The sequence below is a fragment of the Ursus americanus genome, chromosome 14 (assembly GCF_024610735.1).
Source record: "Ursus americanus isolate L20-20 chromosome 14, mUrsAme1.1.p, whole genome shotgun sequence".
NCBI lineage: Eukaryota > Metazoa > Chordata > Mammalia > Carnivora > Ursidae > Ursus > Ursus americanus.
Window position 1 is genome coordinate 2,052,031 of NC_142140.1, and position 26,044 is coordinate 2,078,074.

The 26,044-nt window shown below is 54.3% G+C and overlaps 1 protein-coding gene across 1 annotated transcript; it reads left to right on the plus strand.

Annotated features, from left to right (window-relative positions):
- Nucleotides 1–558: 558 nt before the first annotated feature.
- SEC61A1 (SEC61 translocon subunit alpha 1) lies at nt 559–17,909 on the plus strand. The gene is made up of 12 exons (XM_045812375.2): nt 559–717; nt 987–1,054; nt 3,942–4,007; nt 4,097–4,175; nt 5,104–5,235; nt 7,153–7,262; nt 7,545–7,698; nt 11,338–11,498; nt 13,206–13,403; nt 13,655–13,846; nt 14,249–14,325; nt 15,854–17,909. The coding sequence occupies exons 1-12, from the start codon at nt 711–713 to the stop codon at nt 16,038–16,040; spliced, it is 1,431 nt and encodes a 476-aa protein (XP_045668331.1). The 5' UTR covers nt 559–710; the 3' UTR covers nt 16,041–17,909.
- Nucleotides 17,910–26,044: the final 8,135 nt, after the last annotated feature.

Here is a 26,044-nt window from a genome sequence, read left to right on the forward strand (position 1 = left end):
ACTCGGCAGGAGTCATTTCCGAGACCCCATGCCCAGGGCAGGCCTCCGGTTTGCTGAATGAGTCAACAAACGAAGGTGTTCCGTCGGCCTCACCAGACAGGCACCTACTAGGAGCCGGGCATTTCGGTCTGCGCCGGGACACTGGCTCCTGATCAAAGGAGCTTACACTCTATTCACTAATTCAGAGTTATAAGTACTATGAAGGGCATAGAAGTGACCTGGGACACCGCCTTGCTCACGGGGCTGTGAACGCAGACGGCTTCTGCCCTTTGCCTTGGTTTCTCCACCAGCCCGCAGCCACCCGGCCCCCAGAGCCGAGGCACACCCTTCAACCGCGCGCTGTCGCTTAGCCAGGTCTGTGCAGCCGCACGCGCTCAATCCCGGCGTGCCCCGCGCCCCGCCCCGTTCCGGCGACTCGCTCGCTCTTCCCGGGACGCCCAGGAGCCCCGCTGCATGCCGGGAGTTGTGGTCTCGGTGGCCGCCGTGCGGCGCAGCGAGCGGCCCGCAGCGCGTGGCAGGAAGCGGAAGCAGTGTGCGGCCCGCCCCCAGCTCCGCCCCGCGCCGCGCCGCGCCGCTCGCCGCGGTGCTAGCACTGACGTGTCTCTTGACGGAGGTGCAGCGCTCCCGAGCGGGCTGGGCCGCGGACAGCCTCACTTCACTCGCCCCGGAGCGGAGCAGAAGCGGGATCCGCAGCCAGAGCAGCCGCCGCCATGGCGAGTGAGTCCCTCGGGCAGCCCCGGCAACGCCGGGAAGGATCAGAATCCCCTTTCCCCTCACCGGTCCGGGCGAGCGGCCAAACCCCTAGCCCGCCCGGGTCCCCGCGGACCGAGGCTCGCGCCCCCGGCTCTCCTCGGGGTCCTCGCGTGCCCCCGTGCGCGGTCTGCGCCCCTAGTCCCTGCTCCTACTCATGCTAGGCGGAAGGGTTCCCCAGGGAGCGGGGAAGGTTTTCACGTGCCCTAACTCTGCTTTTGTCTCTCCCATCAAAGTCAAATTTCTGGAAGTCATCAAGCCCTTCTGTGTCATCCTGCCGGAAATTCAGAAGCCCGAGAGGAAGGTAAGTTCCCCAAATCGCCGTCCAAGAAGGTTTCACGAACTGTCTGGGCATTCGAAGTTTACGGTACTATTAAAAATGGCTTCAACACGCCAGATGGAAACTCTGTTTCCCATCCCTTCCTCCTGGAGTGTAGTTGTGTATACTCCTGAGCTTTGTCGGAAGGTGATCTGGTTGTGTGGGAATTTCCACCGGAATCATGGTACTTAATTTGGAGCGTCTTTTGTGGATATTACTCCAGCAAACAAAACCTCCGGTTTGCTCTGTCCCAAAAGTGGGTCTCGGTGGTGAATGAATAAGGCCTCAAAAGCCTCAGGATACTGGGGTTGAGTTACCTTTCCTTCACCTCCAACAGGAGCATTTCATGGCTGGGTTTTTCTTTTCCTAGGAGAAACTTTCGGTATGCAAAAAAGGAGCTAAGAGCAGTCACTTTATCCTGTGCAAATGAGTTAGTACTCTGACGGTCTCGGGAAGAGGTACAGAGAAAATAAGCGTTTTGTGAACCCTGCTTTTTACAGCAGACATATTAAAACATGAGAAGATAAAAACATAGAACCTTTATCAGAATTTCTGTTCCTACACAGCTACAGCCCAGGATAGCGAGTGTTGCCAATGTTGGTGAAGCTGTTAAACAATGGGGAAGTTTTATTTGCATTCTTGCTTTCAAGAGAATGAATAGTAAAAGATTTTTGTCTTTAGATTCTTTTCAGACTGTTGTTCATGCATTCACATATACATCCCTGTACTTGACATCAATATGGACACTTAACGTTCTTGAAGTCTCCTTTTTTTTTTTTTTTTAACTTAAAGTCATTTGTATAAGTGCTCCACATACGTGCTGCCTTTGATGGGCAAAAGACAGAGTTGTCCCTTCCACCCCAACTCCCTAGCATAGTAGAAAGAGTATGGCTCTGGAGGTAGACAAGCCTGGGACCCACCCTTCACAAACCTCTTAATAGCTGTCTGACCTTGGCCTTGTAACTAAGTGTGGTAGATGTAGCAGTGAAAATATGTGCAGGGTGTAGCAGTGGCTCAGGAAGGGATTAATTCTGGAAGATGCAGTTTCTGATGGTGGTTTTAATGGAAGAATAGAAGTTTTTTTGAGGAGAGGAAAAGGAATTCCAGCATAAGGGATAAATGGTGTGCAAAGCAGACAAGCAGGTAGGAGGGTGTTAGCTGTAGTTCCATATTGCTAGAACATAAAGGGTGGTGGGGAGCAGTGGAAGGGCCAGGTGATTAGAAAATGCTTGGTAGAAGTCGATAGAAGATGAGAGTGGTTTCGAGGCTTTTGTAACAGAGGATGTATGGGGTGGGCTCCCGGCCTCCTCCCCCAGTACTTTTTATTACATTGTTTTACCCTTAATTCATAGCAAATACACTGTCAAACTATCACACATTACAAATTAATTAACTACAGAATTGCAAGATTTTATCAATTCCAAAGCTTTTTGAATGAGAAGTGATTGTTGGCTAATTCAGGGGCTGTTTCAAAGTTAACGTAGACAGGGCTGGGATAAAGAGCTTTTGAAGTTTTGTTGTTGAATTTGGCTGCATCCAGGAGAGACTTGGTTATTAAGAAATGAGGAGTCTTATAAAAATTGTCTACTCTTTTTTCCCCATAAAGAATCCTTTCAACACAGGCGTGTTGTGTTCCTGGGTAGCCGGAAGTGGTGTTGCCTTCCCTTGGCCTCCTAATTTCTTGGTGCAGTGCAGTGAGGTGACAGGTGGGAAGGGGAGCATTCTTAAGAGGAAGGAGGGTTCTGTGAATTTGCCCCAGCTTCATGTGGAGTGTTGGACCCTGAATGCCCGCTGCCTTTGTGTGGCGGTCTCCTTGGGGTCTGCCTAAAGTGGCAGTCATGGAAGACCTCAACTTCTGTTCTGACCGGAGAGCCAGACTCTGTCTTGGAGCTCACGTAGACTTTAGACTTCTTCTCCCCTCCAGTTAAAAAGTACTTTTTCAGAGCACAGTTCTGTTCACTTAACACTGTCTCTCGCAAGGTGTTTTTCCATATCAAAATCCTCAGTCCACACAATAATTATGGTGTTTTTTTAGGCCCTTTTAAGCCCCTTCTTGTAGGATAGGCAGCAAGTCCTAGGGAAGGCACTCAGTCGGTGACGCAGAACACCTGGAAAAGCTGCCAGTTCTACTTGATACCAGAGGGACCTTGGGCAGGGATTCTGAATTTTTCGGATGGTACTTACTTGTCATTTATAAAATAATTCCCAGTAGTCACTTGGCCTGATGTGAAGAGTTGTGAAACGTTGTAAATAGGTGCTGTTAGTAGGCATTGAGTAGGTTAAAGGTGTAGCTCTCCCTGCCTTCCCCCCAGTACTTTTTATTACATTGTTTTACCCTTAATTCATAGCAAATACACTGTCAAACTCTCACACATTGCAGATTAGTTAGCTACAGAATTGCAAGATTTGATCAATTACAAAATCTTTTTGAATGAGAAGTGATTGTTGGCTGGTTGTAAGGACTGGTCTGTTTTAGGGATCCCTTGCTGTTGCGACATTGTTTGATCTGGGGTCTGACCCTAAACTGTTAATGCTGGTGATTAAGAGCACAGGTTTTGCGCTCAAAACTCACTTCAGCTGTGGGATTTGGGGCAAGTTAGTTTTCCTAAGACTTTGGTTTCTCACTGTAAAGATGGCACTATATGATACGAGGGTCCAGTGAAATGGTACTTGTGAAGGTTTCTGCATAACTGCCTTGTACATAGGAAGCATGCAGTACATGTACTTCGGTTTCAGTGCTTATGTTTGGCACACGGTTTGAAGTGTTGGCTCACTTCTCTGGTGAACAGAGAAAGGGGTCCAATTCGAGTTCATTTCTCTCAACTTGTTTGTATCAATAACTACAGCTTTAGTGCATTCTTTTCCACTCTAGATTCAGTTTAAGGAGAAAGTGCTGTGGACCGCAATCACCCTCTTTATCTTCTTAGTATGCTGCCAGGTAAGCGCAGTTCCCGTTCCAGAATTGGGGTGGGGTGAAGAGCAGGCAGGGGGTCAGTGTGCTGACTCCTTTTCTCTGCTTGTTTCCAGATCCCGCTGTTCGGTATCATGTCTTCAGATTCAGCCGACCCTTTCTATTGGATGAGAGTGATTCTCGCCTCTAACAGAGGTAGGACTCTGGCCATCGCTACCTCTCTGCCATGTGGATTTGACTGGCCGCCTGCGGTTCAATCACAGGCTTTGGCTTTGTGTGGAATTCAGAGAGTGTTAGAGAAGAATGTTAGCGCGCTGTGCTGAATAGCCCCAGCAGATGCCCAGTTCAGCTCCAAGGCATTTGAATGCAACACAAAACCTGTAATAACAAGATAAGTCTAGGTCATAGAGGATAAAAAAACACGGAAAAACTAGGATGTTTTTTAAACAACTGAAATGATGACATTTGTGCCAGTCTTTCTCCTGTTTTGATAACATTCTTTGGAATATGTAATTTATTTCTGAGCTACATATCTGTAGGTTACATATACGTGTCCAAAAAACACGTAACGGTGTTTTGTATACTTTAACCCATTACCTGTGGCGGGAGGATTTGAACATTTATATTGATACTGCTTTCGATTAACTCGCTTTTTAAACATAGTTCAAATTAAGTTCTAAATCAGTTGGAAGTGTAGTGTATTTTAGCATAATGGAAATAGAGGTTTATTCACAACCAGATACAATGGTGCAGACCTTCTTTCCAAACTCTGGAAATTATTTGAATGTTATCCTTTTTTATTAACTGATGAAGAGACGAACCTTTCTTATCTCTGTAAAACCAGAATGAATCGGGTGAATTTAAATGCAGTCATCTGTTTGAATGCCACGTGACTTCCTAAACAGAATAAGATGTTGCCTGGCTGACAGAACAGAATGAATTGAATTATACTCTAATCGTTGATATTTGGGGATTATTTTTGAAATTAAATGCTGCTAGCAAACTGAAACACATCGGATTTGTATACAGGGTACACCCTCGAATTTTGCTCATTCATTTTCTTAATAATGTGTTGCTTTTGCAAGCTCATCCTGGCTGTGTTTTGCCTTTCCCTTTCTTCAAGGCACATTGATGGAGCTGGGTATCTCTCCCATTGTCACCTCTGGCCTCATCATGCAGCTCTTGGCTGGCGCCAAAATAATTGAAGTTGGTGACACCCCGAAAGACCGAGCACTCTTCAATGGAGCCCAGAAGTGTAAGTGAGATTTTGAATAACGTTCACATGTCTGTAGGTGAGAATTCAAATTTGCTCTAAAGTTTAGGGCATCGAAACAGGTTTTTTTGTACGATGTAACCTCCTTGGCCCACCGACCCTGTAGGTGTACTGTGGGCTGTGTTAGCGAGAGAGCACTTGGACCAGCTGGACGAGGCAGGGAGTGGGTGTCACAGGCCCCAGATGCCATGTGATCAAGGGGAAGGAGCAGGGCTTGGAGGTCTTGCCCTCCACCAGCCACAATTTCCTTACCATGTAGAAGGAAAACTTCAGAGCCGTTGTTAAGACTTCAATTGAAGAGCGTGTGTAAAGCCTCTCTCAGTGCCTGGCATGTAGTAGTTACCCAACAAGTGGTGTTTTCTCTCTGCTGGGAGTTGGAAAGGATTCAGCTTAGGGGGAAGGGATCCTCTCAGTCCAGCTCTGCTATTTCCTAGCTCTGTGACCCGGGACAAAGTTAGATGACAGTTCTGAAGTCTCCATCTCTTCATCTGTAATAGTGAGCACAATAATGGTATTTGCTTTATAGCCGATAATGTGTTACTAGTAATAGTAACCCGTCCTCAGAGTGAACCACGTGCAGCCTCTGGCTGTGAAGTGAAATGTATTAATTAGGAAATGACATTTACAGTTGCCTACGCTGCCATGTTTTCTTCCACACCAGCATGTTTTACACATCTTCTGAAGTTAGCAGGTTAACTGAGCAAGAAAGACTAATCCAATTCAGACTTGTCAGTTTCAGACACAAATCAGGATTTAAAAATGTACACATGTATTATTTTTCAAAAGCACAAATCAGCTGTTTTCTTTTTGGTCTTGGACAATGTTTTGACATTTTTCTGTCATAAGACATCCATTTTATTAGGCACCTTTTTAAAAAGTCAAATGGAAACTATTTGATGGGCACTTTGGAGTAAAATTGTATTTTATGTGCAAACTAAGCAGAAAAGCTGAAACTGAATCCCAAACCCATCTAGTATTGTGGAACCAATAAAAACGTGGATTCCACTGTGCCTAACAATGGAGTCTAATGAGCTACAAGAAGCAAAGCCATGTGCGTACAAAAAGGAAAGTGTCTTTGGTCAAAAGAGCTTTGTGGCTGAGGAAATGGGACTAGTAACTAAATTGACTGCTTTGTGAGTTTTTCCTTTAAAAGCACATTAACTACAAGCTGGGAAGGGATCGCTTTATCCCAGAGTTAATATTCAGTATTCTGGACTCGGACCCGGATGACGGGCCTGTAGAGGGCCCGGGCACATAGTCAAGCTGGGGACCTCTCCAGAGGCCAAGTGACCTGACCTGAGTTTGGGTGCTGCAGGTCGGCACCCTCACCAAGTCACGTGCCTCTGGACGTTGTTGTCTTCTCTTGCTCCCTGACTCACCTTTCATAAGAACTAGGTTAGAGGGGCGCCTTGGTGGCTCAGTCAGTTAAGCGTCTGCCTTCGGCTCAGGTCATGATCCTGGGGTCCTGGAATCAAGCCCCTCATTGGGCTGTCTGCTCAGTGTTTCTCCTCCTCCCTCTGCATCTCCCCCTGCTTGTGCTCTCTCACTCTCTGTCAAATAAATAAAAGCTTAAAAAAAAAAAAAAAAAAAGAACTAGATTAGTACATTTCAACTCTTTTTCTCCTGCCATCACTGAAAGGAAAGCGAATTTAGGAGAAGCTGAAATTGAAGCGGTTGCGGGCTTTTGTTAGAAGGCATTTGAGTACTTGTACCCAGTACTCTGGTACTTAGGCCATGGGGCCGCTGAATGTTCCTGGATCGAGCCCCTCGCAGGCAGTGTGTGTATTCATCTCCATCGTCCTCCTCCCCGGTGCCTGGCGCACAGGGGGTGTTCCAGCACTGTTCTCTCCAGACCGTGCAGTGCCCCACTTTGAGAACACCGTTTTCTTGTGCTTGCAGTGTTTGGCATGATCATTACCATCGGCCAGTCCATCGTGTACGTGATGACAGGAATGTACGGAGACCCTTCCGAAATGGGCGCTGGCATCTGCCTGTTGATCACCATACAGGTAAATGTGGCTGTGACGTATCCCCGCTTCTGAGTAGCCCCTCACACTCACTCAGACTTCCCAAACGGCAGCTTGGAGGCGTGCATAGAAGCAGCATGAGAAGAAGCCAGGGCCCTGTGGTGGCTTTTCCGAGTTCACCAGAGGAAGGTCTACTCCGCCTTTAGCACTGATAGCAGAGAAGCTTGGTACTGCAGAAGGAAAGAACCAGGCCCATGGAGAACAGTAACGTGCAGTCTGTTTAGGTTTCTTTATTTTTTTTCTTTTCTGTTTAAATTTTCCCAGCTCTTTGTTGCCGGCTTAATTGTCTTACTTTTGGATGAACTTCTGCAAAAAGGGTACGGCCTGGGCTCTGGGATCTCCCTCTTCATTGCCACTAACATTTGCGAGACCATCGTGTGGAAGGCGTTCAGCCCCACCACTGTCAACACTGGCCGAGGTAAGGGCCCTGGCCTTCCCTGGGGACGGGGCTTAGTAAAAAGTACCAACACGTGCAAGGCAGGAAACAGAAGTTCCCCCGTTCCAAGGAAAAATCAGGTTAGCTTTAGGTTCGTCTCTTCTAATTTTCCTGGGTGTATCTGCAGGGTTTTTGTTTTTAAGGTAATCTCTATCTGCAGAATTTTTTAAACACAGATAGTTTTGTGCTCATAAAGATGTCTGACTTGGATTTGTCGTGTATTTCATGGGCATTTGCCGTGCCGAAATACATAATTTTGCCTCGTTTTCCTCAGCACAGCATGGACTTCCCGTTGCAAGGATGAAGCAACATTTATTATAACCAGTCTTCCCGTGGTGGACATTGAGGGTTCCAGTTTCGCTGTTGTTGCAACAGTGAGACAGCGTCCATCCTCACACGTTCGCCTTTACCTATCTTGGCGGTCGCTCGCGGTGAATACGTTTCTAAAAATGAAATTACGGAACCGAAGCACTTGCCTGTGTGAGGGGCAGTTTTGGGAGAGAGGCGTGAACTTGGAGCTCACTGGCTTTAAGTCCTGGCTGTTGCTAGTAGTAGTTAGGTAGCCTTGGGCACATTCCTCTGCCTGTGAGCCACGGGTGCCAGGATTAATGAGAAATAACATGAAATTCTGTAATGCCTGGCTCAGAGGAGATGTATGTCGCGTGTAAGTGTTCTGCCTACACGGAAGGGAATCTTGTTACAGGCAGTGTCTTTAATAATAAAACTTCCTAAATACTAAGGGAAGTGTGACTTATTAGGAAAGGAAAAATCAGGTCTTTTCATCACTAAATATGTCATTTACTCAGAAAGGTTTCATGAGAAATAAATATTCATGTGTGTTTATTTTTCTTTGAGATGAATGTTGGAAACCGTCCCTGGTGTCCAGAGGCCACATGATCTCATTAGTGAGACTCAGAGTAGGTCCGTGGACAAGTGAAGGCCACATGCACCCAATAGATTACAGGGAAAAGAGAATAACTTGACATAGGAACTGTCAGAAGAGCCTCAGTGAAGAGGGGACAGGAGCAGACTTGGTTCCTCCCTGGGCACTTCTGGAATTGTAGGAAATCCAGGACAAATTGGGAGAAACGAGAGCGTGGAAGGCAAGGTTTTTCAGGGATGGGTGTGGAAGGGCAGGAGAGTGAAGGGATCATGGGTTCGGGTGTGTGAAGACTACCACTGTAACTGGCCTGGGAGCTTCCTGAATATGAGAAGTGATACCAGAGTGGGGTCCAGGAGGGGAGGAGTCAGTAAAGGCTCGGAAGCCCCGACCAAGGAGCCACCTTCCATTGAGCAGGCCAGTGAGGCATGAGGGGTTGGAGTGTGGAAGGAGTGATTCAGCCTGGACTGGAGGGGAAGACGGGCAGAGAACATAGCCCGATAGCTGTTCCGTCGTCCAGCTTTGACAAGCTAGCCCCTCATGGAAATCACGGAGCAAGGGCACGCGGCAATGAGAGTGTAAGAGATGGGACAAAGGAGGTTCTTTCAAGGGTGATGGAAAATCGCAGAGCAAAGTTGGGTTTGTTTCTGGCTTTAAAAGTGTTGTGCTGTCAGCTGGTTGTGTTCGGGACCGAGCCCGAGAGAAGCGCAGCCAGGAAGGGCCCCTCCAAGCCGCGTGTGTGGGCAATAAGTGTTGCCGTGAGAACTGCGGGGTGAAGGGAAAGGGAAGAGTGGGGTCCTGAGGACTGGACCCTGGAGGAGGGCAGGGGTCACAAAGGTCACAGGCCTGAGAAGGCAGCATGGCAGCACATCTGGAACTCTGCTACGGTGTGGCTTGTGCACATGGAAACACGTTCGTGACCGTGACCCTCAGCCTGGGAGAAAGCCATTCCCTAGGCAAGTGGGAACAGCCCAGACGGGATTAGCGGGGACCATTGGCCTCTGTGCCTGAAGTAACTCTTCGCGCTTGGAAGCTCCGTCTTCCCCCGAGATGCAGCAGGCCGTGCATTGCAAAAGAGCTAGAGCTCAGCCCTGGCATTGCCCTCCACTCAGCAAGAACTTTACCAGGCACCCCCGAAGGGCCAGGCGCTCTTCTAGGCACTGGGGACACAGTGAGCTGTTCCGTATGGCGGGTGTTATAGCAGGTGCCTCGGGAAACCAGGCAGGGAAAGAAGGTGGAGACACAGTCACAGGGTTAGTCCGGTGATCGGGAAGACCCCTCTCAGCAGCCCCCCGCCTTGGAGCAAAGTCCTGCAGAGGAGAGGCACCCGTGCGAGTGTGGGGGATGTCCCATTTGGAGGGAACGCAGCCGCAAAGGCCCTGAGGTGGGAGTGTAGCTGGTGGGCAAGCTCAGCATGTGTAGCCGGTGCAGAATGAGCAGGGGGAGAGGAGTCGGAGCTGAGGTCAGAGTTATGGGGGTGGGGGGCAGCGCAGACAGAGAGCGGAAAGGAGCGAGTTCTTCCCGGCAGCTGGGGCGGGCACCTCTGTGAGGCATGCGCTTGTCCTGGCTCCAGCTCGAAGATCCCTGAAGCCCGTGCCCTGGGAAGACAGTCCAGTGCTGTCACGAGCCTGGGAGCATGGGTGCGTGGGGACCGAGGACAGCATCACTGTGAGATGAGGAGTTACGGACAGTTGGGACAGTGTTTCTTTCACAGAAGCCTCATTCCAGAAGAGGTCAGTGGTGATGCCCATCAGATGGTTGGCCCAAAGCGTCGTCTTGAAATGCTCCGGGAAAAGCAGCAGGTGGTGCCAGCCGCCGTGTGTTAGAAACTCGAGCAAATGCTGTAGCACGACAGTCCCGAGGCACAGCTCACGCTACTGTCACCAGTACCGCCAGCTGCCCTCAGAGGCCATGGCTCTAGACACGGCACTAGCTTCACGCATGCGCGCCGCCAGACGATGTCATGACATAGTTCGAGTCTCCTGGGTTAGCAGAGATGACACAGTAATGCAGCGCTCTTGTTTCTTGCTCTAGCTTTTGTTTAACTCTATAAAGTTCTTGAAAATTAAGAGATCTGTAGGCCTTACTAACACCCTGCGCGCCCCAGGTTCCTCTCACTTGCCCCTCTGCTGCCTGCTCCTCGGGTCAAGTACCCATTCTCGCTCTTTCCCTTCGGTCTCTGGTGAGCTCGGTCTGCTTCGTGGCTGTGGTTTCCTGGCTCTTACTGGCCTGTCTCCTTCCACGCCCTCTCGGGGTAGGGCCTCAACTCGGATTTGGATCAGCCACGTGGTGGGCACTCATGTGGTCCTTTCTGCTTGGCCATCCGTGGAGGGAGCAGAGCCCGAGCCCCGCCTGCCCCTCAGAGCTGCTGATGCTCGGACTGCCCAGGCATTTCCGGGAAGAGAATGTGGCAGCCGGGAGGCCCCTCTTCAGTGTTGGGCCCCCCCGCTGGAGTTGAGCAGACCTGCCTTTATGGTTTTGTAATGGATCGTCCCGCCACACCTCCGGTAGCCATTGACTCATACATGCTAAAGAACTGAGAGCAATTAATTCAAAAGGTAGACTAGCCCTTTCCTTTTCTCTACAAAAGCAACAGATGAGAGAACTCTCTCCCTGTGGTTGTGGGAATAGGCACTGTGAATGGTAGGACTTAGTCTTTTTGGCCACTAAGAAGATCCTTAGAGCCAAGTTTAGCTGGTGGTTTGTTTCTTTACCCCCTGTGTCCTCTCCTTCACCAACAGGAATGGAATTCGAAGGCGCCATCATCGCACTGTTCCACCTACTGGCCACACGCACTGACAAGGTCCGAGCCCTTCGAGAGGCCTTCTACCGCCAGAATCTTCCCAACCTCATGAATCTGATCGCCACCATCTTTGTCTTTGCAGTGGTGATCTATTTCCAGGTGCGTCCAGATCCCAGCACGGCGAGTTTTGATGGTTTGCATTTAAGGGTCAGGATGCCTTGGCATCCGCGTCCCCCACCCACACCCCAGGGGGAGCCTGTCCCATCACATTGTACTGAAATGAGATGGCGTTTGAAGGACACAGGTACCATGTGAGCGGGACACGTGCCTCCCACGTCCCCCCATGAGTCGGGGGACTTGCTGGGACGAAACACCATTGAGGCAGAGCTGACATTTCCAGAATCGTGTTCCTTTGAGTTGGGCCCAACGGCCCACAGAGAAAATATATTTTTAAGTTCTTTTTTTTTTTTTTTTTTTAAAGATTTTATTTATTTGACAGAGACACAGCAAGAGAGGAAACACAAGCAGGGGGAGTGGGAGAGGGAGAAGCAGGCTTCCTGCCAAGCAGGGAGCCTGATGCGGGGCTTGATCCCAGGACCCTGGGATCATGACCTGAGCCAAAGGCAGACACTTAACAGCTGAGCCACCCAGGTGCCCCTATTTTTAAGTTCTTAGGTCAAGAGAAGCGAAAAGTAACCAGACTAACACCTCGTCTCTGACTTACCCAAAGTTTGTACCGTAATTGCAGGCAAGAGCCTCATGTTGGAAAAGGCCTTCCTCTTACCTTTTGAGTGATCAGTCTGTGTCATTTGCTTCTGGGACGAGAGCTGAACTGCCAGTTGCTTTTCTGTAGTCGGATTAATCTTTGTATGTTTGATCAGCCACTTTGTATTCTAATATTTATTGACAGGAGACAGCAGTTGAGAGAGTAGTTGAATGCTTGTTAGAAAGGTATTTAAACCAGGGAAATGCTTTTTCCGAGGAGCAAACAGTTCTGTTCCTCTGGCTAAGACTCAGCTGCCTCATTACGAACAAGCGGACTCTTCAGGGGCTTGGCAAGTATTTGCGTTTGGAGCATGCAGAGTTTAAGTCCTACGTATTCTGAGCCCTGTTCTAGGCGCTAAGAGTTTGTGAAAATCATATCAAAGAAACCCTTCCTCCAGGGGTTTCCGAGGGAGAGGCCGTATTCCTAGAAAAGCTTGGCTTCTGCGTATGATTAGAAACCTCCTAAAGGGCTGTTGCGCGGTACGAGGCAGGTGCTGTTTTGACATGGCCTTGGGGCCACTGAAAGCGTAGGTGACAGAAGCACTGCTAGGACTGGGGCGTGTGTTCTTCAGGCTTTTCTAGTATATTCTATGTGGAGCTGGATATAATGTGCTCGACTTTGGTTTCTGACAAAAATGGGATTCTCTCTGCTGGGCTTTGGTGTGTTTTTGAGCCAGTACTTCTGGGAACCTTTTCTTTTTTCTTTTCTTTTCTTTTTTTTTTACATTGATTTATTTATTTGAGAGAGAGAATAGAATGAGAGAGCGTGAGAGCACAGGAGTAGGGGGGAGGGGCAGAGGGAGAGGGAGAAGCAGACTCCCCTCTGAGCAAGGAGCCAGATGTGGGACTCGATCCCAGGACCCCGGGATCATGACCTGAGCCGAAGGCAGACGTTTAACCGACTGAGCCACCCAGGCGCCCCTTCTGGGAACCTTCTGTTCCGATGCCCCCAGGTCCAGAGATGGGTACGGCAGGGGGACCCCAGAGCCTTGGAGGCGATGCTTGGGGCCGGCTCCCCGGCAGCGGTCCCCAGCCGGGCTGGGCTCCGGGCAGGGGGCCGGGTGAGGCAGTGAAGGCTGTTCCGCTCTGTTCGGCTCTCAGGGCTTCCGCGTGGACCTGCCCATCAAGTCCGCCCGTTACCGAGGCCAGTACAACACGTACCCGATCAAGCTCTTCTACACCTCGAACATCCCCATCATCCTGCAGTCCGCCCTGGTGTCCAACCTGTACGTCATCTCCCAGATGCTGTCCGCCCGCTTCAGCGGCAACCTGCTCGTCAGCCTGCTGGGCACCTGGTCCGTAAGTACCGCTGCCCGGGCCTCCGCTCTGGCGCCGCGGCACGTCGCCGCATCCGTGCATCTCCGCCACAGGTGTTTGCTCGTCACGCCTTTGACAGATTCAGCGCGGTCGAGTCCCTTTTCGGGGAGGGAGCCGTAGGTACTGCGGGCACCGGAGCGGCATCGGCTTCGTCACCTGCTCAGAGCTCTTTCTGTCCTGAGGCGAAGGCATGGCGAAGCGGCCCTCACCGGCGTTCTGCGTGTTCTTTCCAGGATACTTCTTCCGGGGGCCCGGCACGCGCGTACCCGGTGGGCGGCCTTTGCTATTACCTGTCCCCGCCGGAATCTTTCGGCTCTGTGCTAGAAGACCCCGTCCACGCTGTGGTCTATATCGTGTTCATGCTCGGCTCGTGTGCGTTCTTCTCCAAAACGTGGATCGAGGTCTCGGGCTCGTCTGCCAAAGATGTGAGTATAAAGTACAGTGAATTTCCAGAGAGGGGGTCCGACTGCGGAACAGTAGTCCTCGCCCATTTTTGGCCTGAGGGGTCTCCACCTGTCCCCTCTTCTGAAGAAAGCAGCCCGTGAACACCCGCAGACGCCCCACGTGCATGGCGGGCCGTCCTCAACCGTGAGGGCCAAAGATAGAGCCCTGCGGTAGACGAGCGCTCGGCTGGGGAAGCTGGAGCCGCCGCGTGCGGGTAGGCTGCGTCACGTGACTCGTCCACGGCGAGGCCACAGTTGCCTCTGTGGGTGCTGAGGGTGCGGACGAGGAAGAGCTGTGAGCGCTGAGTCCCACGGGAGCCGTCTGCCTTCCCTTCAAGTTCAGGTTTCCGACGTAACGTTGTCTCCTTGGTGGGCGTCACGCAGGTTGCAAAGCAGCTGAAGGAGCAGCAGATGGTGATGAGGGGCCATCGAGAGACTTCCATGGTCCATGAGCTCAATCGGTGAGTGCTGGCCCCCGGCCCCCAGACCCCGCGTTTGTGGTTTCCTTCCGCACCAGGCATCCTGACCCGGCTTAGGGATTTCCGGTTCAATAACTCCTACCCTCGGGTAACGGGATAGAAGAGACCCCGGTGTCTCTAATTCTTGCTAGGTGCTTGCTAGATGCTGGAGACTGGGGATAGGATAAAAAATGCGTGCAGCCCCTCTCCTCGAAGAGGGAGCCGCCAGGGAGCGAGACAGCAGCACGCGGCCCCGCGGGTACACAAGGGTGTGGTAAGGGTATGGACAGTGGGCTGGCCGCTGGGGCATGGGGCTCCCTGCCCCCCCCACACACATGCCTGTGCTCTGAGGGCTGCTGCCTGAGTGCAGACGAGGGCTGAGGTGAGGTGAGCCTAGCGAGGCTGCTCGGGGAAGGGGCCGTGCCCAGGGTCCCTTGAGGAGGCTCAGTGCTGGAGGCAGACCCACCAGAGGGAGGGAAGGCCGACTGCCGAGAGGCCGCGGTGGGAGTTCGGGCCGGGGGGAGGACGGGGTCCCAGGTGCTGCAGGAACTTGGAGATGCAGAGGAGAGGCTGGCCGCAGCGCTTGGTGACCAGCAGGGTGTCAGGTACGGGAGAGGAGAAAGCTCCAGGCTGGCCCTCGGGGTGTTCGTGTGGCACTTTGCCGTCGGCACCTCCTTTCCCTTAGCGCGTAGCTGGCTCTCGCGCAGCCGGGGTGCTGTACTAAGTATCTCCGGCTTTTCGAGCCTGTTGTGACGACTCATTTTCCTCCACCACCACTGGGAAACGCTGCAGGCAGTACGTACATGGATGAGGGAGGCTGTTCTGCAGAACTGTTCACTAGACCAGGTGACAGAGCAGGCCTGCCCCGCGGCCCGTAGCTTGCTCGCTCACCTGAAGGAAGCAGCCACACGAAAAGCCAGTGGTGCAGGTGTCAGGTGGTTTTCAGATCTCTAGCAGGGGCAGTAGGCAATCTCCTTCATTCTCTTCTTAAGACTCCTCTGAGGCCTCTAGATTTATACCACCATTCAGTCGTGATAGATTGCATGCCACTTGGGAAATTTTCTAGCCACGTTAAAAAATAAAAGTATATCTGAATCTAACAAAATGCTGTATGTAGGCTATATTTTAAAAAGAAAGTAAAAAGAAACTGATTAAATTAAAAGATATATTTTATATAATTCCCCATGTCCAGAATATAATTTCAAGTTGTAGCTAACATAAGAACAGGCATCATGAGATATTTTATATTCTTGTCTTCAAAACGTCATGTGATGTCTTCAGCATCTCGATGTGGACTAGTCCCATTTCTTGAGCCACGTGTGGCTCACGTGGCACCTCCCGGACAGCACAGCCCTAGTCGAGACCATCAAGGCGTGTGAGTCGGTGAAGGGTCAAGGAGGTAGTGGAGTGACCTCAGAGTCAGGTTCCTAAATCAGAGGTGGGCATGTCCGACGGCCCGGCGCCCTCCTGTGGCCAGGCTTGGGGTGGGGACCTGCAGGTGGCACGTGGCTGATCGTCCCCCTCTCTCCAGGTACATCCCCACCGCCGCGGCCTTCGGCGGGCTGTGCATCGGGGCCCTCTCCGTCCTGGCCGACTTCCTGGGAGCCATTGGGTCTGGAACCGGGATCCTGCTTGCAGTCACAATCATCTACCAGTACTTTGAAATCTTCGTGAAGGAGCAGAGCGAGGTCGGCAGCATGGGGGCCCTTCTGTTCTGAGCCGTGTCTCCCCGGACCAGGGAGAGGGGGCCCTGCCCGGAATTGCAAGGGAGGGGAACAGGCCTCACCGTGGGGTGCTCATCACAGGGAGTGCTGCTGCGGCACCGGGACTTTTGTTTAATAACGTTTTTGAATTTCATATTCTTTCATTCCACTTTGTAAAGTGCTAGAATTTTTCCAGTTTGAAATTTTGCTTTTTATGCTGGCATTGGCAAAAAGAACGGTAGAAGGGAGGTTTTATGGAGCTGACTTCCAGAGGTGGGGACGGTAAAGGACTGTCCCCAAGTGTCCATGTAACTTTTGTTGTAACCTTTGCACCTGCTCAGCGCCGTAGGCGGCTGCAGTGGTCTGAGCTGTTCCCCCACCGACAGAACGTCTTTGTGGCTAGAAGCACAAACCTCGTAGCCGTGTCTCCCATCGTGGCCATAGGGCACGAGGCTGAGAGCAGATCTTGTTTTCTGGTGGACGTGACTCCCTAGTGAGTCCCTATCACAATCAGGGGTAAGAATATCTGGCTTCATACTGTTTCTCTGGAAGACACCATCGTTTTCCCTTTTTATAAGTAGTTTTTTAGGAACAAGCCTCTTCCAAAAGAAAGGGATGGGTTTTCCAGAAGACACTCTTGGGCCATCTGTTAATTTTTCTGCATGTGCCTGTTGGCTGTTCTTGTTGACTGTTCTGGTCGGGCTTTGAGGCTGAAGTGCACGGAGTCGGCTTGGCTCTGCCACGTCGTCTGTCATCAGTTTGTGTCTCTGATCGAGCGAGGCCAGGATTCGCCAGCCTTACGGAGTTGCGCGTGGCCCAGCCAAGTGGACATTGTCTGGAGGACCCTCAAAGTGAGGTGTGTCTGTGCAGTCCTGGTGGTTGTCGCGGGCCGGGCCTCCCGCTCACCCCTGGAGACGGGGAGAGACGGCAGCTTCGCTTTCGCAGGCCCCCGTACCTTCCAGGCTGAGCATTTCCCTTCGTGTGGGTAGCACTTGTTTTTACTGTGCCTAGGACCAAATGCATGTTAAGTAAATGACCAGATGCCACCGGTCTCCTCTTAATTTCCATCAGCACCGCCCCGCAGAGAAGAGGGCGCAGGCCCCACGTCCGTGGCGAAATCAGGGTCAGAGAACTTAGGATTTTGTTTTTGTTTTTTAGTAAGTGCTCCAGTGTTTGATAGGGAAAGACTCAGGATGATGTCTAAAATGAGTTCTGTTTGTAGTAACAGGGGACCTAGATTTTAGGCGTGGAACCTTTTCTGAGGCCTGCAGGGAGGCTCCTCAGGGGACAGGCGATGCTTGGCAGCAGGGACAGCAAGTCGGGCGCACGAGCCTGAGGAGTTCTCCTGGAGGATGCCCCAGTTCTAAGAAGGGAGCACCCGGGGCCCTGCGGAGAGAGACGCCCCACCAGCAGCAGACACACAGTGGCCTTCGAAGCACAGAGCCACGGTCACGACTCAGCAGAGCCGAGTCCGAGTCCTAGGACACCTCACTCACAGCGCTGACCAGGAAACAAACCGACCGAGGGACAAGAAGTGACTTGCTTAAAGCCACCCGGCAAGTCAGCAGCAGAACCAGGTTGGGCCCGACAGGTCTGTCGACCCCCCCAGTCCAGGGCATCCCACCATATCACACGTGGCCTTGTCAGACCCAGTCCTGAGCAGAGACGCGGTGCCTCCCCGCAGCACGCAGTCTGCTCGGCCCACCCACGGGCACGCTGTGGGCGCCAGCCTTGTGGGCGGGCCCCGCGTGGCTCGTGCTCTGTGGTCCGTGATCACGGTGGGTGGGGGCTGACCCCAGCTTCCAGGGGACTGTCACTGTGGACGCCAAAATGGCATAACTGAGTTAAGGTGAATAAGTGACAAATAAAGCCAACTTTTTTCAAGGCACTTGGTCACGTTCTCTTGGTTTACAGGCCCCAGGATGGCCGGAGGTGCAGAGCGGGGGTGTCCTCCGGGGGGGGCGTGCGGCATGGTGGATTCCTGCTTTTGCACAGGGTGCCCTAGGTGTCCCCTGGATGGAAGTGCCACCTCAGAAAGGCATTTTGCCTGGGAAGGTGCCTTCTCCTGGTGGTGGCGTCAGCTGCATGCCCGGGCTTCTGGTGAAGTGAGACACGGGTGACGGCCTGGTGCGGGGCTGGCGTGTGGGCAGCCCCGAGGCCCTCCCAGGAATGGGGGGGGGGGGCTGGCATCTCACCTGTGACTGTGGCCCACCGCACTGTCCTCATGGAAGGTGCTGGCAGGAGCCCGTGGCCCACACCTCCCCACCCTTCCAGTCCAGGCCAAGGGGTAGCACTGCCCTTGGCTGCGACGGCAGGCATGACCGTACATCTGGTCACTGGCCAGCCAGACCCGTCGCTAAGCCAGGAGGGTTTCCACCCTGCCCTGGACCCCAGCATTGCGTGGATGGTGGTAGCAGACGGGGACCGCCCCCCTGCAGTGGGCCATGCAGAAGGCTTCCCAAGGGTTTCCACTCCAAGGAGAACAGCAGACTGCGTTCCAGGGTGACGTGAGGGAAAAACTTCCCACTCTCCTGGATTTTGAGGCTGACAGGCTTGTCGCAGTCAAGGCCTCACCCCCAACCCGCCGGCCTGGCGTTTCCTCAGCGACTCCCGAGTGACAGCTGGGCAGGCCCTTCCTCCTTAGCTGAGTGTTCCAAGGACAGCCGTGGGCTTCGTCGTAGAAAACTTGGGATTTCTGAGATGGCTGTGGGCCGGGGCACTGAGACTGCGAGAGGAACAGGCATTGGAGCCTGGCCCTGCAGAAGCCACCTGTCGGCACCGCACCCAGATGGGGCGTGTGGCCCTCTGCCCCGGGCTCCCTGCTGCCCGCTGGCCGCCAGAGCAGGCTCGGACGTCCCAGACGGGAGCCGGGTAAGCAGGCGCGGCGGAATGCCGAGGCAGGCAAGGGGGCGCAGCTGTGACCTCCAGAAACACGTCGGGGGAGCTCCCGCCTCCAGGGAGGCACCGCACCCTTCCTCGTTGCCAGGAACGCGGCACCGGGTGCCAGGCTCTGCCTCGGCTCACCACGCCTCCAGGCTGGACCTTTGTGCCGCCTTCTAATGCTCTTCCTTCCCCCCCCGCCCCCCTCGGGCTGGCCCCGTGCTCGCCACCTCCTACACGTGGCATCCTCCTCCCATCCCCCCAAGCTGCCAGAGGCCTGGGAAGAAACAGCTCTTCCCCGTTTGGTGCAGAAACGGAGATGCAGTGTGACCCGCTGTCACACAGCCACTTAGTGGCAGCTCTGGGACCCAAAGCCCAAGGCACTCTTCCTGCCCTGATTCCTGCTTGGCTGCTGGGCCTGCCTGCGGGTACCACTGTGAGGGGCGTCGTTGGAACCAGCAATGAGGGGCTTAGGATACCTGCCCTGCTCCCAGCGCTTCCCCATGCTGACCTCAGCTGGGAAACTGCCGGGAACCCGCCCTTGTTCCGGGGTGTCCGCAGTCCCAGCTGGCACCCCTGCCCCACGCCCCACCCCAGCCTGCTCCTGCGGAAAGCCTGTCCTGGGCCCAAGTCCCAGCCAGGCTGAGAAGTCCTCAAGGAGCGCAGGCGCAATGGGGAAAATGGGTGAGCCTCCAATCCCTGCCCCAAGAGGTGGCGCATGTCCCGGGGAAGAGTGTGGCTTCCTGAGGGCCACACGGTGGGCACGTGACCACCGTCCAAGGATCGGCAAAAGCTCTAGTATGAACCTTAACACCCACCGGTGCCTGCTTCTGGAGAGTCCCAGGAGTGCCCCTTAGTGGCCATGCCCACCTCACTCCCCTGCCCCAAACATTCTGGGACTTTTCATCCCCCTGCCCCAGAACCTTTGGCCAGCACACCTCCACATCACCCACTCCTTTCCATTTGACACACATTATTGAACCCCTGGGAGTCAAGGGGTCAGGAGTTGATTGTACCCTCAGAAAGCTCACACCCCAGCGATGGGAGCTCTGCAACGTCCGCCAAGCCTCCGGCTCTCCCGTTTCCCTCTGTTTTTGTTGGCCTGACGAATTCCTGTTCACTGTTCAAAGCCCAGCTCAATAAAGCTAGAAATGCCTAAATGGGGGCGCGCCTGGGTGCCTCAGTCGTTAAGCATCTGCCTTCGACTCAGGGCGTGGTCCCAGGGTCCTGGGATCAAGCCTCGCATGGGGCTCCCTGCTCAACGGGAAGCCTGCTTCTCCCTCTCCCACTCCCCCTGCTTGTGTTCCCTCTCTTGCCGGCTGTCTCTCTCTGTCAAATAAATAAAATCTTTAAAAAAAAAATGTCTAAATGCCCATCAGAAGGGGTCTGGATAAATTCCAGCAGCTCCCTCCCATGGAACAGAACTTGGAGGACATTCCATATATGCTATAAGAAGAATCTCCAAGATGTGCTGCTTGGGAGAAGAAAACCGCCAAAAAGCAGGAAGAGCGTATGCTACGATGTCTGTGTAAGAAGTGGGGGGGGGGGTAAAGAATAGATTGTGCATCGGGAGCAGGTCTAGCGATTTCTCATGAATCTGAACGTACACCCAGCCTACACCCGGCTCTTGCACTCCTGGGTATTTACCCAAGAGAAAGAAAAATCTAGGCCTACACAAAGTCTTATCAAAGACTGTTTGGGGCGCCGGGCCGCTCAGTCGGTGGAGCCCACGACTCTTGATCTCCGGGTTGTAAACTGCAGCCCCAGGTTGGGCGTAGAGATTCCTTAACAATAAAAAATAAAGAGTGTACATCGCACGTACATTCTGTAATATCATTCAATATTTTATGAGAATACATTCGCTGAATATTGGAAAAGAATTGAAAATACGACAGGCATCTCTAACATTTTTCTCCTTAAAAGAAATGGCTTATTCGTGAAAGCCGAAACACGAGAATGGGCCAAACAGCCAACAGCAGGTAAACGGAGGAGCAAAGGGTGGGCTGCCCACACAGCGGCATGCCCAGAAATCAGGGCAAACCACGGATACGCACCACAGCACGCGTGAATCCCAGGAGCGGGGGTCCGCGTGGCTGAAAGAAGCCCGTCACCAGAGAGCCCATTTTTAAGAGGCCGCAGAGCAGGCAAAGCTTATCTATGGTGAGAACATCCAGAACAGTTTTTGGGGTCTTTTTTTTCCCTCTCTCGAGTGTGTTGGGACTCACTGGGAAGAGGCACAGGGAACTTTCTAGGGCAACAGTAACATCTTTGATAGGGTTTGGGTTTCATTTGTCAAAACTCATGGGCAGGTCCACTTAGGGTTAGTGCATTTCACTGTGTATAAATGTAACCCTAAAAGAAACACACGGGGGGCGAGGGGGGCTCAGATGCTGAAGCATCTGCCTTCGGCTCAGGTCCTGACCCCAGGTCCTGGGATCCAGCCCTCCCCTCTCTCTCTCTCTCTCAAATAAAATCTTTAAAAAACCCCACAAATACTGAACTCTAGTTAGCTGTATGTGTGCTGCAGTGTTTAGGGATGAAGTATGATGGCTGCGACTTGCTTTGGAATAAATGGAAAAGATGGGATAAAGTTGGAGGCAGGGAAGGCTGGAGAGTATCTAGATGATATGGGGGTCACTATACAGTTCCTGCAATTGTTTATGTTTGAAATGGTTCATACGTGTTCAGAAGTACACTATGCATGTGACACTGGCTTGTATACACAGAACAGCTCTGGAGGGGACGCGGCCGTAAGGCAGGCTGCTTCTGGAGAGGGAAGACGGGATGGCTGAGGGCAGGGGGAGAGGAAAGTTCTTCACTGTACACTCCTTTTGCTTTTCACATTTTGAACCATGATCTAAATTATCCATTTAAATATATATATGGATTTATTATTATTATTATTATTATTATTATTAGAAACCCAGCTCAGTAAGCTTTCCCTAGCTGCTCTATTCCCACAAGCACTTTTGGACAGACATCCCTACCTGCCCGCCCTGGTCTCGGTCTCCATTGCAGGGAGGCCGGCTGGGCAGCTGTGGGTCCGCTGGGATCTCAGACCGTAAGGCCGGGCTTGGCCTCGTCCTCCACCCTCTGGGCGCCGCGTGGGGCGCCTGGCCGAGGCTGAGAGGCTGGACGCTGGGCAGGCGCTGTGCGCGTCTGGCCGCGCGAGGGCGCTGTGGCTCCGCAGTCAAGGGGGAGGTCTGGAGGCTCTCCAGACCCCCGGCAAGCGAAAAGGGAGAGGGACTGGCAGTGTCCTCGCTGCTGCTCGCCCTGAGACACCGCCGCCCACCAGATAGGCCGCAGCCGGGCCCCTCGCCCGCGCTGCCCTCGGCCACTCCGGCCACTGGGGCTCCCCGCCTACTAGGTCCCCCGCCCCCACTAATCCGGCCTGGGGCGGCTGGCCCATCCCCGCTGCGCTCCGGTCACCTCCTCTGGGAAGCCCTCCTGGCGTCTCCCTTAGCACCAGGCCCCACGGCTCCTTCCTATCAGTTTATCGACAGGTGTGTGGGCTGACCGCTGTCTCCGAGGCTGACCGTCCCAGGCGCCCTGGCTCTTTCCCCAGGAGGCAGGGGCCAGGTCACCTCGGGTGCATCCGTGGACCTTGGCGCTGGCGGTCCACCGGCTCTTCTCCACAGTTATCTGGTGTGGCGCGGGCAGGACAGACAGGGTGAACCCAGGGCGCCGAGCTGAAGGTGGGGTGTCGCGCTGGGGAGCGCTGAGTGTGCCCTTCAGACACAGGGCTGGCAGGAGGGCAGGGGCAATCGCAAGCCTTATGATTTGACCCCTGGGCCATGGGGCCCTGTGAGAGGGTTTTGAGTAGGGGCCTGACTGGGTCACATCTGGAGTTTCCAAAGATGGCTGAGACAGCAGGGAGAGGCCTGCAAAGACCGAGGAGGCTGGTGGCCCTGGTGGCGGACCTGGGCCAGGCGGGTGAGGTCAGGGAGCAGAGGTCACATTAGCTGTCGCCCCAACCCCCGGCCCTCCGTGCGCTAACAGCTCCGGTCACGCAGGCCCCTGTGCGACCGGGGCACGTGGGCCAGGGCAGACCTTGGTGACACCTCTGTGCCTGCTGTGTATGTACTTGCCCCAGCCCTCGTGGTCCTGCCGGCCCCCATGAACACGCGCTACCAGCGTGTGCCCCAGACGCGCACTCCGCCACCCTTCGGTGACCCCTGTGCCCCAGTGGGTCGCGTGCGGTGCCCGCGGCGGATGGCCCCGCGGGCTTGAGGGGCCCCTGCGGGCACCCCTAGCCCGCCGCCGGCGCGCGCCCCGCCGCGTCCCACACCGCGCGTCCCTCCGCCGCGGGGTCCGCGCGCCCCCGCGCCCTCCCCGCCGCTGCCCGCGTCCCCATTAATCACGCGGCGCTGACGGCGCCGATCTGCGCGCGGGCGGCGTGACGGGGACGGTGACGGCGGGTGACGGAGCGGGCAATCGGCGGGCGCCCATCGGCCCATCTTATCGCGCCGGCCCAGCCGCCGCCCGCCGCGCGCCGCCCATTGATCGCGCCGGGCCGGGGCTGGGGGTCAGCGCGGGCCGGGCCGGCCTGACAGCCGCATCCATCGCCGCCCAGACGCGAGCTGATGGCGGCACGGGCCGCACGGCCCGGCCATTAATCACCGCGCCTGCCGCCGAGTGACGGGGAGGGGCGACAGGGCCATTCGGGCCGACAGCCAGCCCCCGCGGCCGGCCCACCCCTTTTCAGGCACCCGGCCCTGCTGCGCGCCTCTCCCCGCACCCTGGGCTGCCCGGCCACCCTGCGCCGGCCTCCGGCTGGCCCCCGGGGCCCCGCCGTCCCGGGATGAATGGGAAGGGGAGGCGTGGTGAGCGCCCAGCAGGGGGGCCCAGGTGGACACTGTCCCCTCCCGGCGGGGCGGTTTCCCAGAGACCAAAGGGAGGGTTGGCCTGGCGGAACGGTGGCTATTGCTTGGCTGGAACAAGGGGGCGGCCGTTTCTCCCCTCTGGTTGCTGCAACCTTGGCTGGGCCCCGGGGTTGGGCGGCCCGGGGGCCCAGTGGGGAGCAGCACGCTGTTTTTGGAAGTTGCGGGCACGGAGGGGAAAGCTCATGCCTTGACGGATTCTCTTTTCTGCTCCAGAGCTTGTGTGGCCCTGAGCAGGGTCTGGTCCTTCTGGGCCTAACAGAAGGGTCCGGCCACCGGGGGTTTCTAGGCCTTTTCAAGGGCCTACCACCTGAGATAGGGAGGGGTGGAGCCCAGCCAACTTCTGCCTCCAGTTGGACAAACCGTGACCTTCTCTTCTCCCAAAAGGGACAGGGATTGGGAACTCTGCTGAATTTTAGCATCCGGAGTGCCTGACGCAGCCGCACACCACCTCACCATGTCCCCACGTCCATCTAATGGGATACGACTGCCCCCACCTCATAGATGAGGAAACCAAAGCTCAGAGGACCAGAAGGGACTAATCTCATCAGGACCAAGAGCCAAACCCAACCCAAACCACATCCCTGTGTGCCATGCCCCCAGAACCCAGTTGCTGCTGGGTCTCACCTGTTGCCTGTCTGGGGCCCCTCAAGAGCAGGAGCTGCTCAGGGCTGGCCGTGGGGGGCGCTGAGAACCACCCGGTGACCTGGCAGAAGCCTGCTGACCCTGGGGTCGGATACGGAGGCCAACGGAGAACACCCCCACCATTGCGCAGCTATTTTATTAGAAAAACGCTGAGGAATGTTTGCTAATCAAGAAGTCCCTTTCTGGTGTGACACTACCATCTGTTCAGTCCTAAAAACAATATCCTACGAACCAATCTGGGGAGTGCACCCTAAGAGGTGTGATGGTACGAAGGCATTTGGGCTGAGAAGAAGGGGGACAAGGGGTCTTCCCAGCGAGGGCTGGGGACATTGTCTTTCAGGAGCCCTTCCAGCATTCACTCCAGCATCTCTCCATCTCCAGGGCCATTAGCACAGGAATGGGGAGCTGGGATTTACATGCAAACACTCCTTCCCCTCAGCCACCCAATCGGCTTGCTGGGAGGCCCCCAGGAGAGCCTGGGCCCAGAGCTTGGAATACCAGCCACTTCCGTGACCAGCCCCCACCCTGACTCACTTTAATATTACAACAATTTTTCACGCCGGAGCTGAAATAGTGCAAAAAATGGGGCTGCTGTAATTGTTGTTAGATTGTGTGTCAGCCTGATAAGATGTAACAAATATTTTCCTCCCCACCAGGGTCTGTTTCCCTCTTGGTAATGGATGGAGAAACTTCTCATAGTCCTCGAGGGATGGGTCGTAAAAACTTCGCCTGGAAGATTAATGTAATAATCACAGGCCTTGCTGGAAAAAACAGGAGGAAAATTAAAATAACCCAACCTTCATACCTATCCAGAACCATCGCCCTCACTGGAGCACAGATGAGCAAGGTGGGCCAGCTCCCTGGGCACCACCAAGGCCAAGATCCCTGAGGAGCTGGAGCAGGGGGCTGTGACCACAGCCCGCGCCCCTCCTCCGCTGGACTGCTCCGGCCAGCAGGTTCCCTGAGCGGCTGGGAGGACTCCGTCCTCACCTGTGCTTGACAGGTCTGCCAGCACCACTGCTACTATCCTACTCCTCAAACACCTGGGGAAAGGGGTCCCGCTGGGGCAGAGCCTGCTCCCGGGCTCTGGGGCATCTTAGGTCACCATCCTCACACCTGACCCTGCTCGCCTCACCTGCCCGCTACGGAGGTCAGATCTTGAAGGCCCCGCCCACCACTCAGCGCAGAGGAAGGCGGTACAGCCATAGCGGTTAGGAGCACGGACTCCAGCCAGTCTGACTGCAAACGCTGGTTCCACCTCTTACTAGCTGGCCAGGTGACTGATCCTGCCCCAGTCTCCTGGGGCTACCGTGTGAGAACATGGAAGGAAATGGCTCTAGTACCTAACAGCTCTTGCCACACCTTAGGTGTCATTCTTCTTTGCTACCGTGGCTTGTGTTGGGAGGCCAGAGGCACAGGCACAAGGACAGGGGATCTGGGCAGCCCGGGCAGGCTGCAGTGCTCAACCCTGACTTCGGGAAGCGTCTCACCATCCCCCACGGGACATGGTTTCCTCCCCCCCACTCCCCCTAAGACCTCCATGCAGGCACCGCCCTCAGGGTCCAGGCACAGAAGATCCATTCTGACAACAGGGATTACCTGGGGCCTCCTTGG

Coding starts and splice junctions, on each gene's coding strand:
- SEC61A1 (XM_045812375.2), top strand. Junction 1,055..3,941: donor TTCAGAAGCCCGAGAGGAAG/GTAAGTTCCCCA, acceptor TTTCCACTCTAG/ATTCAGTTTAAGGAGAAAGT. Junction 7,699..11,337: donor CACTGTCAACACTGGCCGAG/GTAAGGGCCCTG, acceptor CTTCACCAACAG/GAATGGAATTCGAAGGCGCC.